We start from the raw sequence: 19910 nt of genomic DNA, 5'->3' as shown, positions 1-19910 counted from the left end.
AGTTTCTAATATTTTACCCAAGAGTAATAAAACTTGTATGCACACACAAAGCAGCTTTACTCAGAGTAGCCCCAAATTAGAAATAACACAAATGTCCAGTAATAGGACATGTGCTGTATATTCGTACATTGTAAGAACACTCAACATTTAGAAGGAACAAATTATACCATGGTGCAGTGGAGTGGAAGAAGTAAAAAACAGTACATACTTTATGATGTCATTTGCAGGAGATTTGGAATGGGCAAAACCAGTCTATGGTGAGTAGAACTGGGGTTGCCCCTGGCCTGGGGATGGAAGGATAGATTGGGAAAGGGTATGAGAGAGTGTTTGGGAGTGATGGAAGCATTCTAACTCTTGATTGGAATGGTGATTACAAGGGTATATATAGTTGTCAAAACTGCTCCAACTGTAGACTTAAGACATATTATGAGCCCTTTATGAAATGTAAATTAGACCTCAATTGGAATCTGAATATTTGTGTATATCTATGTATAGAGGTAAATAAATACACATATACTTAAATTTCTAATCTAAAGGGTCTAATCCAATGGGCCCAGCTCCCCTTGGACCTATTAATTGCACACCTTCTGCCCTTCAAAGAGGGACTTTGTGCTTTGAAAGTGTGGATTTAGGCTTCGGGGTGATGCTGCACAACTTGGAACTTTGTGCAATCACAGCCAGGTCATTTCCCTTAGCTTGTCTACTTCCCATCACTGACACAATGCCCCATCTGGTCATCCCCACCCAGTCACTGGAGAAAGTTTGGGAGGCAGGTTCAGCTTTGGTGGGGAATTCCTCTCCCCCGCACACTTTCCAGCCAGGAGGCTGCAGGGTCAGAGCTCTCTCGCAGGCATGAATCAGCCTCCCCTCCAGCCTTCGTAAAGGCTTGCTCCGCCCTGTCCGGGGTCAGAGAGAGGCTCAGACATCCACCCTACATAAAGCCTCGGCACCCACCGCGCAGGAACCAAGACTGCCTCGAGGTTGGAGGCTGTGTACCCTCGTCCCGCCGGGGCCTTCTGGGGACAACTTGCCCCACCGGCCACTTTAAGTCGGACACCATGAACTCTGTCCGCACCCACGGGCTGGTGCTTCTGCCGCTGCTCCTGGTGGGGACTGCGCTGGGAGATGCTCCTCGGGCGTCGCCAGGTATTTCCCACCCAGGGGATCCCCTTATTGCCAGGGCCGGACCCCCTGCAGCAGCTCTCTGTTCCCTGCTTTCCCCTGATCCCTGTGGCGCACAAGCGCCACAAGTTTGCACTTTCTTTCTCTGCAGAGGCCCTTCCACGGTGCTGGGAGCAGTGAAGGCAGAATTCCCAGAGAAGCCTCTCCCTCCACGGAGACTGGGGCGGGGCGGGGGGGTGACTTCCTCCTCTCACTCTCTGGCTCTCCTTCTGCCCCCCTTGTAGGAAATTACTCGGAGATCTGCCTCCTGCCCCCAGACGAGGGGCCCTGCCGTGCCCTGGTCCCCAGTTACTACTACGACAGGTACACGCAGAGCTGCCGAGAGTTCATGTATGGGGGCTGCGAGGGCAATGCCAACAATTTTGAAACGTGGGAGGCCTGCGATGAAGCGTGCTGGAGGATAGAGAGTAAGTGCTCTCGCAGACACTCACAACTATTGCGCGGCTCCTTGCACGGAAGGGCTAGTAGTAACAGCTTATTTTCCAGCTTATTTTCTACAGTACCTTTTAGCCTAAATTTTCTCAAATATTAAGCAAGGCTTACTGCTTTTCGGTTTCCTGAAAGTGATCACAAAGTTCACAGCGACTAAAACATCCTCTCTCTTCTGCCTGGCATTTATCATAATCCAGTGTGTGTGCAGACTGGGGCAAGATTTCACTGTAAGGCATAACAATGCAAGAGCATAATATATTCAGGCTTGCCTGTATTTATCATTAGTTCTAAACCTATGGGTTTTATGCCGCCCAGAGAACACTATTCCCTCCTGCTCACTATCTACCAATCTGAAATACTTTTAGTGGATTTTGTTATTAAAGGAGATTTAGCTAGTTTGACCTAACTTTCATCCCCTGCTACCTAAACAGGTCTTGGGTAGAGAGATACAGTGAAGATTCATGATGCTGTTTTCTGTTTTATTTTAATTATATTTATTATCTCTGTTAAGGCCTGTAACAAAACATGAGGCTCTGTTCTTCAAGGACCTGAGCCAGCAAAAAATGCGTATTCCTATGAATAAGTTTGACTAACTTCATATGTAGAAACAATCAGCACACTGAGAACAGTGTTTCTAGTGAAGCTGAAACATTTATCATAGCTGAGTCAGGTCTGGAGACTTTTTTTTTTTTTGTCTTTTTAGGGTGGCAGCTGGGGCATATGGAGGTTCCCAGGCTAGGGGTAGAATTGCAGCTATAGCCCCTGGCCTACACTACAGCCACAGCAACAAGGGATCCAAGCTGTGTCTGTGAGCTACACCGCAGCTCATGACAACGCCAGATTCTTAACCCTCTGAGCAAGGCCAGGGGTCGAACCCGCATCCTCTTGGATGCTAGTCAGATTCATTTCCACTGAGCCATGATGGGAACTCCCTGGAGACATTAAAAAAAAAAAAAAAAAGCTGAGTGAAGTTTTGTCTCCATGTCTGTAGAGATTGGTTCTAGGAGCCCCCCTCCCCATCAAAATCTTCAGTATTTGCATATTACCTATGCACATCCTCCATTATACTTTAAATCGTCTCTAGATTACTTATAATGCCTAACCCAAAATAAACGCTCTGCAAATAGTTGCCAGCACAGGCAGGGCAAGTTCAAGTTTTGCTTTTTGGGGGGTATCTTCTGAATATTTCTGGGGTTGATTGAATCTGTGGATTCTGGACCCAGGATTTAATGGGCAGTCTTTTGGGGATTTACTATCCCAGCACTAAATATGATGCCCCCTTCCAACCCCTCAGCCATCACCAGCTATTTCTGAAAATACACTGAAATTTTCAAAGTAATACTAAGAAGGGCAGCTTTTGACCAACATTGTTTTATGCTGTCTTTCTCTTAGAAGTTCCCAAAATTTGCCGATTAGAAGTCAGTAAGAGGCAATGTGGGGAGCTCAGAGAAGAGTATTTCTTCAATCTAAGTTCTATGACATGTGAAAAATTCCTATCTGGCGGGTGTCATGGCAATGCAAATCGGTTTCTGGATGAAGCTACGTGTATGGGCTTCTGTGCGCCAAAGAAAAGTAAGTACTCATTTAGGTTTTAAGATGTTAGGGTGAAACAATTAATCATTTGATGTGGAATTAATCTGGTTTGTGTTCTAGTGGTTTCACATATGATATCAGTCTTCACACTACCACCCAGTGAGAGTCTGTTATTACACCTAGTTTTACATACAAGAATGGAAGCTAGAAGTTAATGACTTGCCAAGGTGTCAGGGCTGGAAAGTGACTAAGCTATGATTCAAGTTTTTGCTTCCTCTTCTGCATTTTCTTTAGAACTATTTCTCACCTTCTTAATTTACATGTAAAAAGTTACCATGTTCATTAATGAATAGCATGACCTAAGGTTTGTATGAAATCACTTGTATATATGAGATGGTGCAATATATTAGAGACAAGATGGTGAAAATCGAAGTTTTTGGTTAGATTTCTGTATTATTTAGTAAATGCAAACTGTAGCACAAATTGACCTCTATCTCTCTTTTCTCTCCTCCCCATTTCTTACCTACGTCCTCTCCTATGCAGTCCTTAAAATGATGAGTTTACTTGGGCAGAATGTAGTATTTGGAGAGAGAGACAATGCGGGCCTTTTCTGCAGGCACAGCAAAGACATGTACACATAGATAAATAAGTTCAACAAAAAAGAAGACTTGCTTTGGCAGAGACTTTGATAAAGCTCTGTAGCTGTACTGTGTTGAATATGCAAAATCTTGAATTAATGAGGAGATGGTTGCTGGCATTGTCTTAAATTGTTTATGTAAATGTAGGTGCTCCAGTGGCTACCTGGGAATTAAATATATGTATTCTCGATGAAGAATGGAAGGAGAGCTGATAAAAAACATTTAAAATAAAACTACCAACCCAAGAAAGTTTACCAAAGCATGTCATATATTTTCCATTGAAATGTACCTGATCATATCTGTTTTCTGTGTTTAATTTCTTTACATATTCAAATGATACAAGGATATAGCTTCAGAAGAAATTCTGTCCACTTTATAAAAACTTAGAATTAGAAAAATATGGCATGTGGAGATATTCTGAAATTTAAGGCACTCTTTTTAAACTGGCTTAGTATGATATTTTGGATTCAGCATGAAGCTTCTATGGGATTAGGTTTTCTTCAGTTACTTCAGTAATCACTCTAGTTTATTAATTCTAGTATTACTGCATTCCTAATTTTGTTTTCTTTTTCATTAAGGTCCATCATTTTGCTATAGTCCAAAAGATGAGGGACTGTGTTCTGCTAATGTGACTCGCTATTATTTTAATCCAAGACACAAAGCCTGTGAGGCCTTCACCTATACTGGCTGTGGAGGGAATGACAATAATTTTGTTAGCATGAAGGACTGCAAACGTGCATGTGTAAAAGGTAGTGGACTTTTTTCTTATTCAGTTTTTAAACTAACTTTATAAATAATTCATAAGCAAAATTATATTTTTATGTATCCATTTAACTAATAGCATATTGCCATTTCTAGACAACTTCTATTTAAATAGCACTCTCGTACTGATCAGTATTGTCAAAATGCTTCTACTGGCTAGCTACGGGAGACAATACCTGTATCTTTGTGTTTTAAAGGTAGAATGTTATTAACCTAGTAAATAGTGAGTAAAACTGCCTTTATAATCATGAAAAGTAAGACAAGGTGAATTTGTAAGTATGTTGGAAATGGTCATTTACAGCGAGGCTGGAGACTGGGGACCTGTGATGTTTATTTTTGTTTTGTTGACCATAGCCTTGAAGAAGGAAAAGAAGATGCCAAGACTTCTCCTTGCCAGTAGAAGACTAAAAATTAAGAAGAAGCAATTTTAACCATTTTTTTATCTGTACGTCATCTTGTGAATGCCTTTATGGTTATATCTGAAGGATAATCTGATAACATAAGTAAACAAATCATTAGTGATTTATTCACCAGTTTTTATATGTTACATGTTTTTATTTGTATATTTTTTATACATAACTAGCTGCTATTCAAACATGAATCTTTTAGCTTAAATTGACTGTTCAACTCTTTTATGAGGTTAAACTTTTGCTGTGTGTAAGATATAAAAGCAAATATGACTCATCCAGTTATTGGGGTTGCTCCTCCTGACGTCAGAAAGATGACACTAGCTAAAAATTTTAAGACAGTATAATCATATTTTTTTAACATATTGGATCATAAAAAGGACCATCAAATATATTTCATTCTGCCTATAAATGTTAGATTATATTTTAGGCCCAAGGAAACAAACTTGCAGATTTACCAACACTTCAAAAAATATTACAAGTGCTATTATGTAGATATTGCTAATTTACTTCCATTTCTGTTGTGTCATTTAAGAGATAATAAAATAATTGTTTGAATTAAAAAGATAGTAAAGTTATTACAATCAGAAATATTCTTCTCAGGGGGGAAAATTCTCTCTCTCTCCATCTATCCATCCATCCCCACTCACATGAAAGTTGTTAAAGTTTTGTACTGTTCAAGGTGTTTATTTATACTATACCAGAGATAATTCATAAACCTAATAATTTAAATTTTATTAATAAAATATTCCTGATAAATATGATTACTCCATTTAAAGTTTTTTTCTTTCTCTGTAATAAAAAGTTTTAAGTTTCTATATTTTCTTAGCAAGATTAATGTTTATTTTTTATTTTTTATTGGCTACTTTTTGCAGCACGCTGAAGTTCCAGGGCCAGGAGTTGAACACGTGCCACAGCAGAGACCCAGGCCACAGAAGTGAGAGTGCTGGATCCTTAACCCACTGAGCCAACAGGGAATTCCAAGGTTAATGGTTAAAAGTATGCCCTTGATCTGGAAAAATTATAAATGCAGTAGCCCCTTGCTTGAGCAATCTCTCTTTTAAAAAATGTCCCAAAGGTATTGTGACAAAAAGAAGTGAAATGTGGAGTTCCCATTGTGGTTCAGTGGGTAAAGAATCCAACTAATATCCATGAGGATGAGGGTTCAATCCCTGGCCTTGCTTAGTGGGTTGAGGATTCCGCATCGCTGCAAACTATGGTGTAGGTCACAGATGTGGCTCGATCAGATACTGAGTTGTTGTGGCTGTGGTGCAGGCCAGCAGCTGCAGCTCTGATTCGAACCCTAGCCTTGAAACTTCCATATGCCACAGGTGTGGCCCTAGTAAGAAAAAAAAATTTTTTAAAGCAAAATGCTATTTATGATTTTCAATAACTGAGAACTGGAAACAAAGCAGATACTCATCAAGAGGGGGTTGGTTGACGAATTATGGATGACATCATGTGATCCTCAGAATGCATTAAAAAAACAGGGTCTTGGAGTTTCCGTTGTGGCACAGTGGTTAATGAATCCGACTAGGAACCATGAGGTTGCGGGTTCGGTCCCCGCCCTTGCTCAGTGGGTTAAGGATCCGGCTTTGCCGTGAGCTGTGGTGTAGGTTGCAGACACGGCTCGGATCCCGCGTTGCTGTGGCTCTGGCGTAGGCCAGTGGCTACAGCTCCGATTGGACCCCTAGCCTGGGAACCTCCATATGCCGTGGGAGCGGCCCAAAGAAATGGCAAAAAGACAAAAAAAACCCAAAACAAAACAGGGTCTAGAACAATATGAATAAATGTAAACACACACAAGTAACAGAAGATACAAAGATATTAACAATGGCCACCTGTAAGAGGAGGAAGGAGACAGCAGATTGGACAGGTATGGAGGTGAATATATGTGAATGTAGTTTACTGTATAATTTTGATCTTAGACTGTGTAAATGTTTCATGTAACTAAAAACAAAAATTAGATAAAAAAGAATAAAAAGCACCCTTTCTAAAATTGGAAACAAACCAAAACCACTAAACTGAAATGAATGTCAAATAGTGGCATAACTACCAAAAGGATATATAGTTATTTCCAGTGGTTTTGGAAAACTAGTATTTTGACTGTCTTTTGGGGGATATAATCTAAGGGTCAAGTAAATTCTGAAGATATCTGAAAATGCATTTTGAGGTCTTATTAGTAATATTGTTATTTAGAACTTGTCATATATAGAATACTATGTCTATAAAAATATATTTTCCACTCTTTCATTGAAAAGTCCTTGTAGCAATGACAATTCAGCAGCAGTAAGTACTCCTACCATCCAGACTGTGGTCTCTAAGTACTATTTCTCACTAAAAGAAACCAGAACTTTTAAAAGAAATCGCTGAGTCCGGGTCTGGAACAGGAATTATGTAAGATGAAATAGATGAAACTGGGTCATCTTATTCCAGAAAGCAAGGAAACTATTAAAGACTAATGAATCATGTCACAAAAACAGGAGAGTGACATTAGGGGATTTCTACTGGCCGAAAATGAGACAATATGAGCATCAAAACAAGTAATGACCACTTTACATATATTATATAAACATGAATATAACTTGAGATAATTAACACACACACACACACACACACACGTACACTCCTTGGTAACTCTTGGATGTTGCTAGGGCACTATCTCATTTCTTTGAAACTGATGAATTAAGAGAAATAATGAAGCTCAAATCTTTTAAAATTTATTCTTAACAACTAAATAGTGCATGAGAGAAAGTTACTCACAGAAGAATCCTACCTAATTCATTCATTAAAATGTTAGCAGATTCCCCTAATGAAACTTATGATGGAGCATAATAATGTGAGAAAAAATGCATACATATATGTATAACTGGGTCACCATGCTGTACAATAGAAAATTGACAGACTACTGTAAACCAGCTATAGTGGAAAAAAAATCATTATATATATATATATATATATATATATATATATATATATATATATAAAGAAAGTATGCATCTAGGTAATGATCATCTGTGGATGCTGAAACCATAGCATGAGAGATTGATGTGGAAACAGTATCACGGAGAACTTAGACGAATGTCTCTGAACCCATGGATAATTTTAACTTTACTAAAAGTGTGTCAATAGATGTTATTCACTTCTTGATATGATGCAATAATACAGGTACACCCCTTCTGATGAAGTAATTTTTCAGAAATAAAGAAAGAAAATTGAACCTGAAGTTAGTCAAGTCTCTAGATAGTATCATCTATATTGCCAGATTGTAAAGTACTCATGGGAGTAAAGGAGCAAGATGGAAGAAACCAGGGAAAATCAATCAGCCAAATCCACAATGTTAAGACTCTACAAGACAAACATCCTAGTTTCTTCAACAAACCAGGGACGTTTTTAAAAGGAGGAGACAGTGTTTTATAGAGTACGAGATGTAACAATAACAAAAAGCATGTCATTAAAAGGTTTTCGGTTGAATAAGGCCTGTATTTATGACTGTTTTTGGTGGTTTCTGAGAATGACTATAGCAGAAAAGTCATATGTGCTCTGGGATTGTTGGGTAGATGATACAGAGCCTTTTGGGGGAAGGGGTTGGGGACTCCAAGCGCTACAGGGAAGTTTGATTTAGTATTTGTTGCCTTTAATTTACTCTTGAGCCAAAGCCCTTTAGGGCTCATGGACCCAGCTTAGCTTAGAGTGGCAGCTTTCTACTCAGCATGGGTAGGAGGTAGAGTTTTTGATATAACTGCTCTAATATCCCAAACCTCTGTCATTTTATTTTAACAAAGAAATAAAGCTAGGACATTCTGCAGTCAAAGGGAAATTCCTTCCTAGCACAATCAGCTTGAAGACCGTCACTACTGTGGTTTCACCAGACAGCCTGATTAAAAGGAATGTCTCATTCTGTGACACAAAAAAGGAATGGGCTGGCTTTTAATATCATACTCATTTATTGAAAAAATTTAGTCTGGACTACCACTCGTGCACACACATTGTCACATGTTCAACCATAGAATGCAATGGAGCCTTCCAAATTGTCTGTATCATTGTATCTCCAAGTGGACATGCCATCTCGGCTAATGTCTCATAGGCATTTAGCTAATGATGTTATTCAGTAAGGGACTGTCCTATAGCATGTCCTTCCCATGTTGTAATGGTGGCTGTAAAAGTTTGTCTTAAGTTTTATGTTTCTTAAAAAAAATAGGTCTTGTGATAAAAAATAAGAAAAAGTAGAAAAGTGCAGAGTTGTAGCTTTAAAACATTCATTGTCTATATCTTCGGTTATAAATTTAGAGATGGAGGCAAGCAAATATGGGCATCAAACTCATTTAAAATCATTTCTTCTGCCTTCACCCACGTATTCAATTGGTCACCAAGTCTATCTATTCAAACCTAGTCTAATCCTTCTTATCTTATTCTAATAAAATTAAAACATTCTCCAGAGTTTCCTTCCTGACTATGTCTGCTCCATATCCAACCATCCACACTGGTGCCAGGGTAATCTTTCGTTAAAAAATCTTAAAAGTTTACTCTTCTGCTTTAAACTCTTTAGTGGTTTCTTGTTGAATCTTCACATTCTTTCTCCAGTGTGTCATGGAAGACTTCTTACAAGTGGACCCTGGCATTCTGCTCCAGATTCATCTCCCCTAACCCACTACCTTTTGTAACCTACAATTCAGGCACACCAAATTATGTTCAGTTTCCAAAGCATGTCATACTGCCTTACTTTTCTATAAGATGGTTATCAAATTTTGAGCATAAGAATCATCTGGGCAGCCTGGCACAATGTAGACTCCTATGCCCCATGCCCAGGGGTTTTGATTTAGGGGGTGTGAGTTGGCACTCAAGTACATACTCCAAACAATAAATACAAAGAAAAATACAATTGGGCACAACTTCATCAAACATCTGACAACTAAAAACAAACTGACAATCTTCATATACCTACAAAATGCAGAGATAATACTTTCAAATGAACATCAAAAAGACTGATGATTGATATTTCAACAGAAACTATGGACTTAAGAAAATAAGAGGTTAATATTTTAAAGTGCCAAACAAACCCTGCAAACCAGTAATTCTATGCATAGCAAAAGTATCCTTCAAAAATGGAAGGATAAATGAAGATGTTTACATATAAACAAATGCCAAGATAATTTGTTATCATCGGATCTGCACTACAGAAAACATTAATGGGAATTTTGAAGGAAAATGACCCCAGATGGAAGCATATAACTGCAAACTGGAATGAGAGTGCTAGAAGATATAAATGTGGAAAATATAAATTAATATTCTCTTTAAAAAGTAATGAGTATTAAATTTTATGCATTTAAAGCAGGTAAAGATTTGAAAGATATGGAATTAATAACAAAGGTAGGAGTGTTGGTTAATGGAATAAAAGTCTTTTTAAGCTTCTTTATACTTTGGGAAGTATCACAACTTACTAGCTAGAATACATATAGTAATTTTAAGGGTTATCACTAAAAAAAAAAAATCACAAAATACACAGAGCTAAAAAGCAAATAAAGAATGGACTAATATATAAAAGGGAATAATAATCCAAAGGAAAGCAAGAAAAAAGAAATGAACAAAACATCAGACAATTAGAAAACAATGGCAAGATAGATAACTTAAATCCAACTAAGTGATATTACTAAAAGTAAATTGACTAAACACCGCAATTAAAGGAAGAAATAGTCATATTGGATGAAAAACAAACAAAAATCAAAGATCTAACTCAGTGCTGTTTACAAGAGACATACTTTATATATAGTTATAAATATCTGAAAACAAAAGGAGCAGAAAAGGTATACCATACAAATACTAACCAAAATAAAGCTGGTATAGTAGTTTATTCACGTCAGACAAATAAGACTTTGAGATGAAGAGAATAGCCAAACTTTCAAGTGATTAAAAAGCTCAATTTAATCACTAGGAGGATATAATAATTATAAATGTCTATATGTCTAATAAAAAGTTTAACACATGTGGGAGCTATTTATATTTCCCTCATCTTTTCTACTCTGCTTGAATTTTCTATACAATTGTATATAATCTATCAAATCAAAAAATAAAATAATGCTATTTTCATCTGGAAAAAGAAAGAAGTTTAATACAAGAACAAAAACTAAGACAACTAAAAGGAGAAGTAGATAAATATATAATTGTAATTTGTATAATTTAACACATTTCTTTCAGTAAATGAACAGATAGGAAAAATTAAAGAAATAGGAAATTTAAACAACACTATATCCAACACACTGAGAATAAACATTATTTTCAAGTACATAGGGAGTATTTACTAAATCTTGCATTTGCCGATCCATAGTTAAGTCTCAAGATATTTTATGAAGAAGTGAAATCACATGGAGTATACTCCCTGATTACAAAATTAAATTAGGAATATCATAAAAATAACTGGAAAATCTCCAAGTGTTTGGAAATTAAAAACATACCATTATATAACATACATGCCAAAGAAGAAATCACAATGTAATATATTTTCAGTTAAATGAAACTAAAAATCTGAAATATAAAAATCAGAGATGCATTAAAATAGTGATCAAAGGGAAATTTATAGCACTATATTAGTAATCAAAAAGAAGAAAAACTGAAAATCAACCAATCTTACATCTCAAGAAAGTATAACATTAATCACATTAAATACATGCTTAAGCATCCTCAAAAAAGTAGAAGGAAGTTAATAAAGATAAGAGCAATAATGAGGAGTTCCTGTCTGGCTCAGGGGAAACGAATCTGACTGGCATCCATGAGGATGCAGGTTCCATCCCTGGCCTCACTCAGTGGGTTAAGAATCCAGCATTTCAGCATTGCTGTGAACTTGGTGTAGGTTGAAGATGTGGTTTTGATCTGGTGTTGCTGTGGCTGTGGCATAGGCCAGTGGCTATAGCTCCGATTTGATCCCTAGCCTGGGAACCTCCATATGTTGTGGGTGTGGGCCTTAAAAAAAAAAAAAAAAAAGCAATAATGAAAATGTTTATAAAAATATTTTTGAGGAAATAAAGTCAAAATTTTTTTGCAAAAAAGGCTGAGTATTTTTTTTTACTTATTATTATTGTTTTTGTCTTTTTATCTTTTTAGGGCCACACCCACAGCATATGGCTGGGGGTCCAAATGGAGCTGAAGCCACCAGCCTACACCACAGCCACAGTAACACAGGATCTGAGCCACTTCTGTGACCTACATCACAGTTCAGAACAACACCAGATCCTTAACCCACTGAGTAGGGCCAGGGGGATCAAACCCGTGTCCTCATGGATGCTAGTCAGGTTAACTCCTGAGCCACGATGGGAACTCCAACAAAGTATTTTGTTAATAGCAATATTTTAAATACAAGAGAAAAAAACAAATTATTAATATCACAAACAGAAAAGCAGACAATATCACAAATCCTAAAGCTATAGAAAATAGAATAAATGGGTATTATTAAAAATTCATACCAATAAATTTGGTAACTTAGATGAAATAAGCAAATACCTTTAAAAACACACATGACAAAAAATGAATAACGAAATAATTTGAAGGGTCCAGTGCAAAGTGAGAATCAGAGTTTCTTTGTTCAAATAATAAATAGGAATTTAAAGATGGAGACAATAAAATACTAGACCAAGTGCGAGACCCTTGTAAATGTATGTGACTACACAGGTTGCATGCCCATGAAACTGGTCCTCTTTCCAAAACTAACATAAAAATAGGTAGAAATTCTGAATATTCCTATATCTGTTAAAGAAATTGGAAGTCACAATTTTCAGCTTTAGTACAAAGAAAACTTTAGGCCCAGATGGCTTCACTGGTAAATTATTCCATATATTTAAAAAGAAATAATCCTAGTTTCCAAAATCTATTCTAGATGATAAAAAAGAAATAATTCCCATTTTTAAGACTAAAAATAATAATTGGCAAGGATATTACAAGGAAGAAAAACTATAGGTCAACTTCATCCTTGTGAATACATGCATAAAACTTGAACAAACTCTTATCAAGTCAAGACCAGTAATGTATAATACATCGTGACTATGTGAAGTGTATTCCAGTGGTGTTAGATACACAGATAAGGCATTTGATAAAGTTCAATATCAATTTATGATAAAAACGATCTCAGCAAAGTAGGAATGGAAGTGATCCTCTTTCATCTGGGAAAGAATGCTTACAAAAACCTAGAATTAACATCATAATGAATGTTGAAATCTATGAAATTTAAGTTAGATGAAGAAAGGAAGGAAAGCATCAAGGGGTGAGAGAGTGAAAAGCCGGTATGTTGCTTTTGAAATATACTTGCTGATATTTGTTTGCCTCTGTGACTTACTATTTTTGCCAGAAACCCCAGAGAATAATTCTTTAGAGTCTAATAATATATCGAAGTTGATTGACATTTAAATATTTAATTCATAGTAGTTTTCCTTCTTGCCACATATCTAGAATTTTCCTTTTGAATAGCCTATGTCTTAGATTTTCTTGAGTTAACAACAAGCATCCTGTTAGAGCCCTATGAGGTGTTTGGGTGGTTTACTAGGGTTTTTGGTTCAAGAATACTCTTTTCTGTTGGTGCATGGAATTATAAATTCTTTACATGTTGGTGTGTTGTCTACTGCAGTGATTTTTTTACTTTCTATGAAATTCTCACTTTCTATCCTTTTCTTCCTTCTTTCCATTAATTACCAAATCTCCAAAGGATATCTACTTCCTTTAGGTTGTCTCATTGCCACACTAAGCTATGCCATCCCCAATTCCCCAACAGCCATGGCTTTGATCCCCTAGATCTCAAGACTCCAGGTAGGGTAAAATCTTCTTCTGGAGATAATATTATCTGCATTTCACCAATTTCTGTACCACACTACCCTTCTCCTTTTTTGGGCAAAATCTTCACATTATTTCCTCAATTACATGTAATTTTATTCCCTTTCTCTCACTTTTGCTCTAGATATAAGTTATGTGTGGTTTTTATTAGATTTTATGGATCCACACAGTCTTTGGAAGATATGTGGAAAGATTATTTAACTACACTCCGCTATCCTAGGGAAATATGATAACTCAAATACTGTTTTTTTTTTTCAAACACTTTTAAAACTAAAATAATACATAGAGTTTTAAAAACCACTGATCGAATTACCTTCTTTTTAAAACTTATTCTGATTTTCACATTCATAATTCTTAATGTGTACAGGATACAAATTATAGTTGACTTTTGAACAACAAGAGTTTGAACTGCAAAGGTCCATTAGGCACAGATTTTTTTTTCAATAAATATACTACCTTTATTTTTATTTTATGGATCTTAATTAAGCGACAGGAAAAGTTTGTGTTTGTTTAGAGATCACAGTATGTGGAATCAAAAGAACTGGGGTTTGAATTCTGATTCTATCAAAACCTTTTTAGCTTCCTGTCCTTGAGTGAATCATTTATTAATTCCTTCGTTTTTGAGGCAGAGATAGAGGTAGACAGATTTTTGTTCGCATGGGGGTGGGTGCCCCTAACCCCTGAGTTGTTCAAGGGTCCATGGTATATGTTGACACTACCTTTAGAGCCTAAACTCCTTAACCCCACGGGATGCATTTATAACTTTACCTTATAGGATCTGGAGTTAACATATTCTTTAGCAAAGACACAAATTGATATGGTCCTAGACTAGAATTTTGCAATAGAGGCCAACTATTTCCCTCTGAAACTAAAATGTAGGTTCATCTTTTATTAATCTTACAGTTTTTGCTTAAACTGTTTTTTTGACATTTGATACCGAAGAGGTCTGTCTTAGCCATCTTCTGGAAATTTTTTATCTGAAACATAGCACTATAATTCTCATGACAAATTGATATTCTGCACTGTTTTAAAATTAATCTTTTCAGATAATTTTACTTGTAAAAAACTTTTTTTACATAGAGGAGTTGTTCAGCTATAATTTTTAAGAATACTTTCTGGGTCATTTTTTTGTTTCTTGAGTTTAATGAAGTGAGATAACTGATAGTATACCATCAGTTTAATTATTACCTTCTAAACAAAACTTTTGTTTCAAATAGGAGTCTACAATTTTAAGTGAACAACCAAAGCTTTTTACAACTTTTTAACAAATATTGTCATCTATAATAAAATGTTATTTTATAAATCAAACTTTTATATGTAAATGTCATCTCTTATAACTAATAATAAAGGCTAGCCTTATCTCAAGATTATAAGTTATGCTCCAAGGAAATAAATATCTTTAAAATCAGGCTATTTATAAATTAAGTCATTAGTATAAATATTTAACTACTAAAGACCAGTATTTGCCCTCCTTAGAAAATAGATAAATGGTTGTTACCTGACTTTCTAAAGATTTTTAATGATTTTTACAGTAATATCACAGTGTTTTATTCCTCTTTAAAACTAATTTCTTCACTATTTGGGTACATTTATTTTCCAGATTAATTTTAGAATTTGTTTTTCAAGTTAAAAAATAATTCCATCCCATTAATTGGGTTTGCATATCTATACTTTCATTTACAATAGAATTGTCATCTGTAATATGAGAAATTTGTCAATAACAGCAAGAGTGATACTTCTATCACCTTTATTTTATAAAAGCATCTTTTGATTTTTTTCCAGATACTATCATCAAGACAAATCATCCATTATAAATCTATGAGAAATCTCTTGCTTCATTTGGATAGTTTAAGATTATTGGGAGCTATAGCCTTCTTTAGTTGCAAATGAAAGCTCTAGACATTTAACTCTGGAGTCAGGGAGAAGCTTCTTCTCTGTCCATGGCCCCTACTTATCCTTCTATGGAAGAGGATGCACTATCAGCAATCATCCACACCTCTGCCTTGCTTCTCTGTGCTGTGATGGGGTTGTTTTGCTCAGCCACTTGTCCAAACCAGCTGGTCCTACAATGGAATGTAGGCTCAGATGGAATCCTGTTTCCTAATGTTGAAGTCAGGAATATTCCTCAGTCAGGCATAACCAGGCCTTATAGGCTTACTCCCAGCCACTTTCTCCTGAGGGGTTCTTTGGAGGTGCTATGTCTGAAAGGAATCAAATATGGTTCAATGGGGTTGTCTACAAGCGCTGCCCTTTTGTCTATGCCAATAATTCCCCAAGATTTCATGCTTTATTTCTTACGAACTTTGGAAGTAAAATGCTGATAAAACTCTCTCTTCCTGCAGTGGAGTTAAGTTCAACAAATCTAAGGGCAGATACTATAAATCCATGCATCTCACTCCTTCCTAGGGATGACAACCATAAATACCTATTCAATTCCTTCAAAGATGTGTTACCTTTACTGTCTTAAAGATGAAGAAAAGGCTGAAACTGGTAAGGCACTGTACCAGAAGGAAAAAAAAAATTATTCCTTGCTACATCATTATTTATTTATTTATTTTACATTTAAAGCTTATTTTTCATGTTTTTAAAGTTTTTGGGTTAGTGGAAGTGTTTTATAATTCATATATTCTAACTGGTAATTACTGTTAAACAGAAAAAGGTATGGTTTTTAGCCTAGTAGTTTTCTGATTAATCAAATAATAAAGTTTACTATCTGTTATGATATTCCAGTTGATTCTAAAAGTTTTTCTACAGGGAGATTCACAAAATTTGCAAATAATAATTGCATCTCCTTGTTAATACCTAATCTCTTTGTTCTTTTTTTGCCTTCTTTCACTGGCTGAAATTTTGAGAAACAACGATACATAATAGTAAGGAAAGTCTTTTTGTTTATTTCTGACTTTTATCAATATACCTTTTATATCTTATAGTTAACTAAGCATTGACTGCAGGTTTGAAATTAGTATTATTCATCAGATTAATTAAATATAATTATCTTCCTAATTTGCTCAGTGGTTTTTCTTTATATGAAGAATAGATCATAGATCCAAATTTTCAGCAAATAAAAGTGATCACATTTTTTCTCCTCTGAAATTTTGATATGATAAAATATCTAATAGATATCTCAACATGAGCTTATCTATAAATTCTTAAAATAAACCTTATATAAACACTTATACTTTTAAAATAGTTCTGAATTCAGTTTGATCATTTTAAAGGAATTTTGACTAAAAATCTGTAGTTTTTCTTTTTCTAATGCTCTATCAACTTTTGACATTAATATTATGCTGGGCCAAAAAAGTATATTCTAAAATAGTCTTTTTCTATGCCCTAAGATTTTATAAGTTTTATTTGGTTATTAGATGGTTTTAATAACTCACACATTAAACTATCAAGGCTTAACACTCCTTTAAAGGAAGTTCTTTGTTAACCTTTTCCATTTTAAGTATGACTTTTGATTTACTGAGGCTTTCTATCTTCTCTGGATGATTTTGGCAATCAATTTTTTCCTTTGAAGTAATTTTATGGAGGCTTTCAAAATTTTTACCACTGAAATTTACATCAGATTTTTAGTGATAAACTTTGCATTAATTTTAGCCTTCGTTACAGCTTTGCCTACTTTATTAGACTTTTTAATAAAGATTTGATTAAACATGATTCTGCTATTTGTATATCCTAATAAATTAGTTTTTGCTTTTATCTTTATTAATTCTGCCTCCTCTTTTTGTAAATGCATAAGATTTTTTTCCTTATTTTAGATGGTCTCATATGAAAGTTTTGAAATATAATAAGAAATGAACTAAAAAATTAGAAATCTGTGGTTAAATTCAAATAAATCCATGCAAAAACCCATTGGCACTAATTTTAAGGGAAGAAGTTAAAATATGATAGAACTAAACTGAAGAATTATATTTGAGTGGAAAGTAAACTGATTAGAATGAAAGTATTACAGGAAAGTAAAAGTATTCACTGATATGTGATTTTGTTAGGTTAAAGAGGAAAAGTAAAATTAGACACATAATCATTTCAAATGAGGCCCAGAAAGGGCATAAAGAGTCAAAACATACCAAAGCCAGAAAAAGCAGAAAGCACAATATAAGCTTTAAAAATAAATTTAACAGTAACCTCATTAAATGCACATGAAAAAAATTCTAAAGAGAAAGATTTTTTTCCTGGAACAAATAATAAATTCCAGCTTTTGTTATTTGGCAGAGACCAATCTAAAACCTAAATACACAGAAAGATTGACCAAAAAAGGACTGAAATACATACATGCCAAATACTGAACAAAAATATTAGTAAGTATATCTATATTACCGAAAATCCAAATACTCAACAAAAATATTAGTAAGTATATCTACATTACTATTAAGCCAGAATTCCATCCAGTATTTAAATTAAAAAAATTACCAGAAAATGATGCTGTTTTAAGTGTCTGTGCACCCAAGAACAAATCATTTATCTATGGATACATCTATCTGTCTAAAGCAACACTGAAAAACTTTACAGAATTATAAGGCTAGATGAACAAATATACTGTGTAGGACATAGAATACTGCCTCCAAACTGCAGTAGGCAGATATTTTAGCCTTTGCAGGACATAGAGTTTTTGTCACAACCTCTCAACTCTGCCATTGTAATATAAAGGCAACCATAGATAATAAATAAATAGGTGGGTGGGGTGGTAAATTTAAAATTTACAAAAACAGATGCCTGGATAGATTTGGCCTGTGGGCCACAGTTTGCTGATTTAATATTAGTGAAAATTACCACCTAATCAGAACACAAGACTCAAACAGTTTCAAGGTATTGGTATCATATAAGCCACATTATTTGAAAACAATACAGTTGTTAGTTAATAGCAGCAAAGTTAACTAGAAAATCACTTTTGTTTGAAAATTTAGAAAAGCCCTCATGGGTCAGAAAGAAGTTATTGGAAATTGGAAAATACTGCCAACTGAATAATAAGAAAATATTGTATAAAACTTATGGAAGGCAGCTAAGAAGTTCCTAGAGAAAAACTGTTAACATTTAATGCATACATTAGAAAATATGAAGGCTTAAACTAATAAGGTGAACATTCAAGTTAAAATTTGAGATTAAAAAGATTGGACTGTCAAATAAGACCCACATGAATAAAGAAATCAAGCTTTATTAAGGATGCAAATAGTCACAGGGCACAATCGAATCACAGAGGGAGGTCTAGGACCTCTAGTTGGGCATTACAGGGCTTTTTCTTTTCAACGGCATCAGAAAATCTGACTCAGAGTACCCTGTACCGAAGGTGCTACTTAGGCCATAAACCATCTCTGCAGATGCTTATAGCTTACATGATATTTTCCAGCAATCATGACCTATAAATCCATATATTCCAGGTTTCTTTAAGCAATTCTAAATAACTAGGCATAGCCTGAAAAAGCCTTTCCTAGACAAGGCGTATTTTTCTACAGAATCATTATGTTTACAAGATTAGACTAAGGCATCTACCTCCATTCTCCTCCAGGAACGTCTCCTCCCCTGACCAGCAGAGCAAATGCAATGCAGACCTTCTGCTTTAGTCATTTATTTCCCGAGAAACTAGAGTCAGAACAATGAAATAAACCTCAGAACAAAACAAAATCCCAAAATAGAAAATGATAGAAGAATGAAGGATGAGGGAACAAAGATAAAATGGGCAGGATAAACAACACCAAGCACACAAATAAGCAAACCCTGATTAACTGGAATTATTAGTAAAATTGATAAACTTCTGGAAAGATTACACAACAAAAACAAAGGAAAAAAATAATACCGAAAGATATCAGTGCAGATGTGAATAGAGATTACAAGGATAATTGGAGATTTGCCACAATTTTTATGACAAAAAGTGAGAAATCTTAAATTAAATGGATACGATCCTAGAGGAGATCCTGCAGCCAAGCAAGTAAAGACAGAGAAATGTGAGGAAAAGGATTATTGGGAGCTATGATTGCTATTAACTATAGACTAACTTAAAAAAAAGTGGGAATAAAGCTAATACAATGGAGTGATTTTATTGTATGCTCAAGGTAGAAATGAAACAACTAACAAAAATCAGGAGGCAAAGGAAAGATGGAAAACAGAATCAGCTGTATTACCTGGGATCAAAAGATGCCACCTTTTT

General features: G+C 35.2%; 2 protein-coding genes across 3 annotated transcripts in view; one reads left to right on the top strand and one right to left on the bottom strand.

The window, feature by feature from the left end:
* GNGT1 (G protein subunit gamma transducin 1) overlaps positions 1-19287 on the bottom strand; it is a 45253-nt gene extending 25966 nt beyond the window's left edge. For both annotated transcript variants that reach the window (XM_047753221.1, XM_047753222.1), the window contains exon 1: positions 19256-19287. The gene's annotated coding sequence lies outside the window, so the exon portion shown is untranslated. The remainder of the gene's footprint in view (positions 1-19255) is intronic.
* On the top strand, positions 815-5718 carry TFPI2 (tissue factor pathway inhibitor 2). Its single transcript, XM_047753220.1, has 5 exons — positions 815-1146; positions 1407-1589; positions 3007-3186; positions 4364-4534; positions 4902-5718. Exons 1-5 carry the CDS (start codon positions 1059-1061, stop codon positions 4976-4978), a joined length of 699 nt encoding a protein of 232 aa, XP_047609176.1. The 5' UTR covers positions 815-1058; the 3' UTR covers positions 4979-5718.
* Positions 19288-19910: the final 623 nt, after the last annotated feature.

This window comes from Phacochoerus africanus, chromosome 11 (assembly GCF_016906955.1).
Source record: "Phacochoerus africanus isolate WHEZ1 chromosome 11, ROS_Pafr_v1, whole genome shotgun sequence".
Lineage (NCBI taxonomy): Eukaryota > Metazoa > Chordata > Mammalia > Artiodactyla > Suidae > Phacochoerus > Phacochoerus africanus.
Note: the sequence above shows the minus strand (reverse complement) of the source record. Positions and strands in the feature narration are given on the sequence as shown.

Excerpts from the sequence above, each read along its gene's own strand:
- TFPI2 (XM_047753220.1), top strand. The coding sequence starts at position 1,059 with ATGAACTCTGTCCGCACCCACGGGCTGGTGCTTCTGCCGCTGCTCCTG. Across the intron at positions 1,147-1,406 it reads TGCTCCTCGGGCGTCGCCAG|GAAATTACTCGGAGATCTGC; the intron begins GTATTTCCCACC and ends CCCCCCTTGTAG. Across the intron at positions 1,590-3,006 it reads AGCGTGCTGGAGGATAGAGA|AAGTTCCCAAAATTTGCCGA; the intron begins GTAAGTGCTCTC and ends TCTTTCTCTTAG.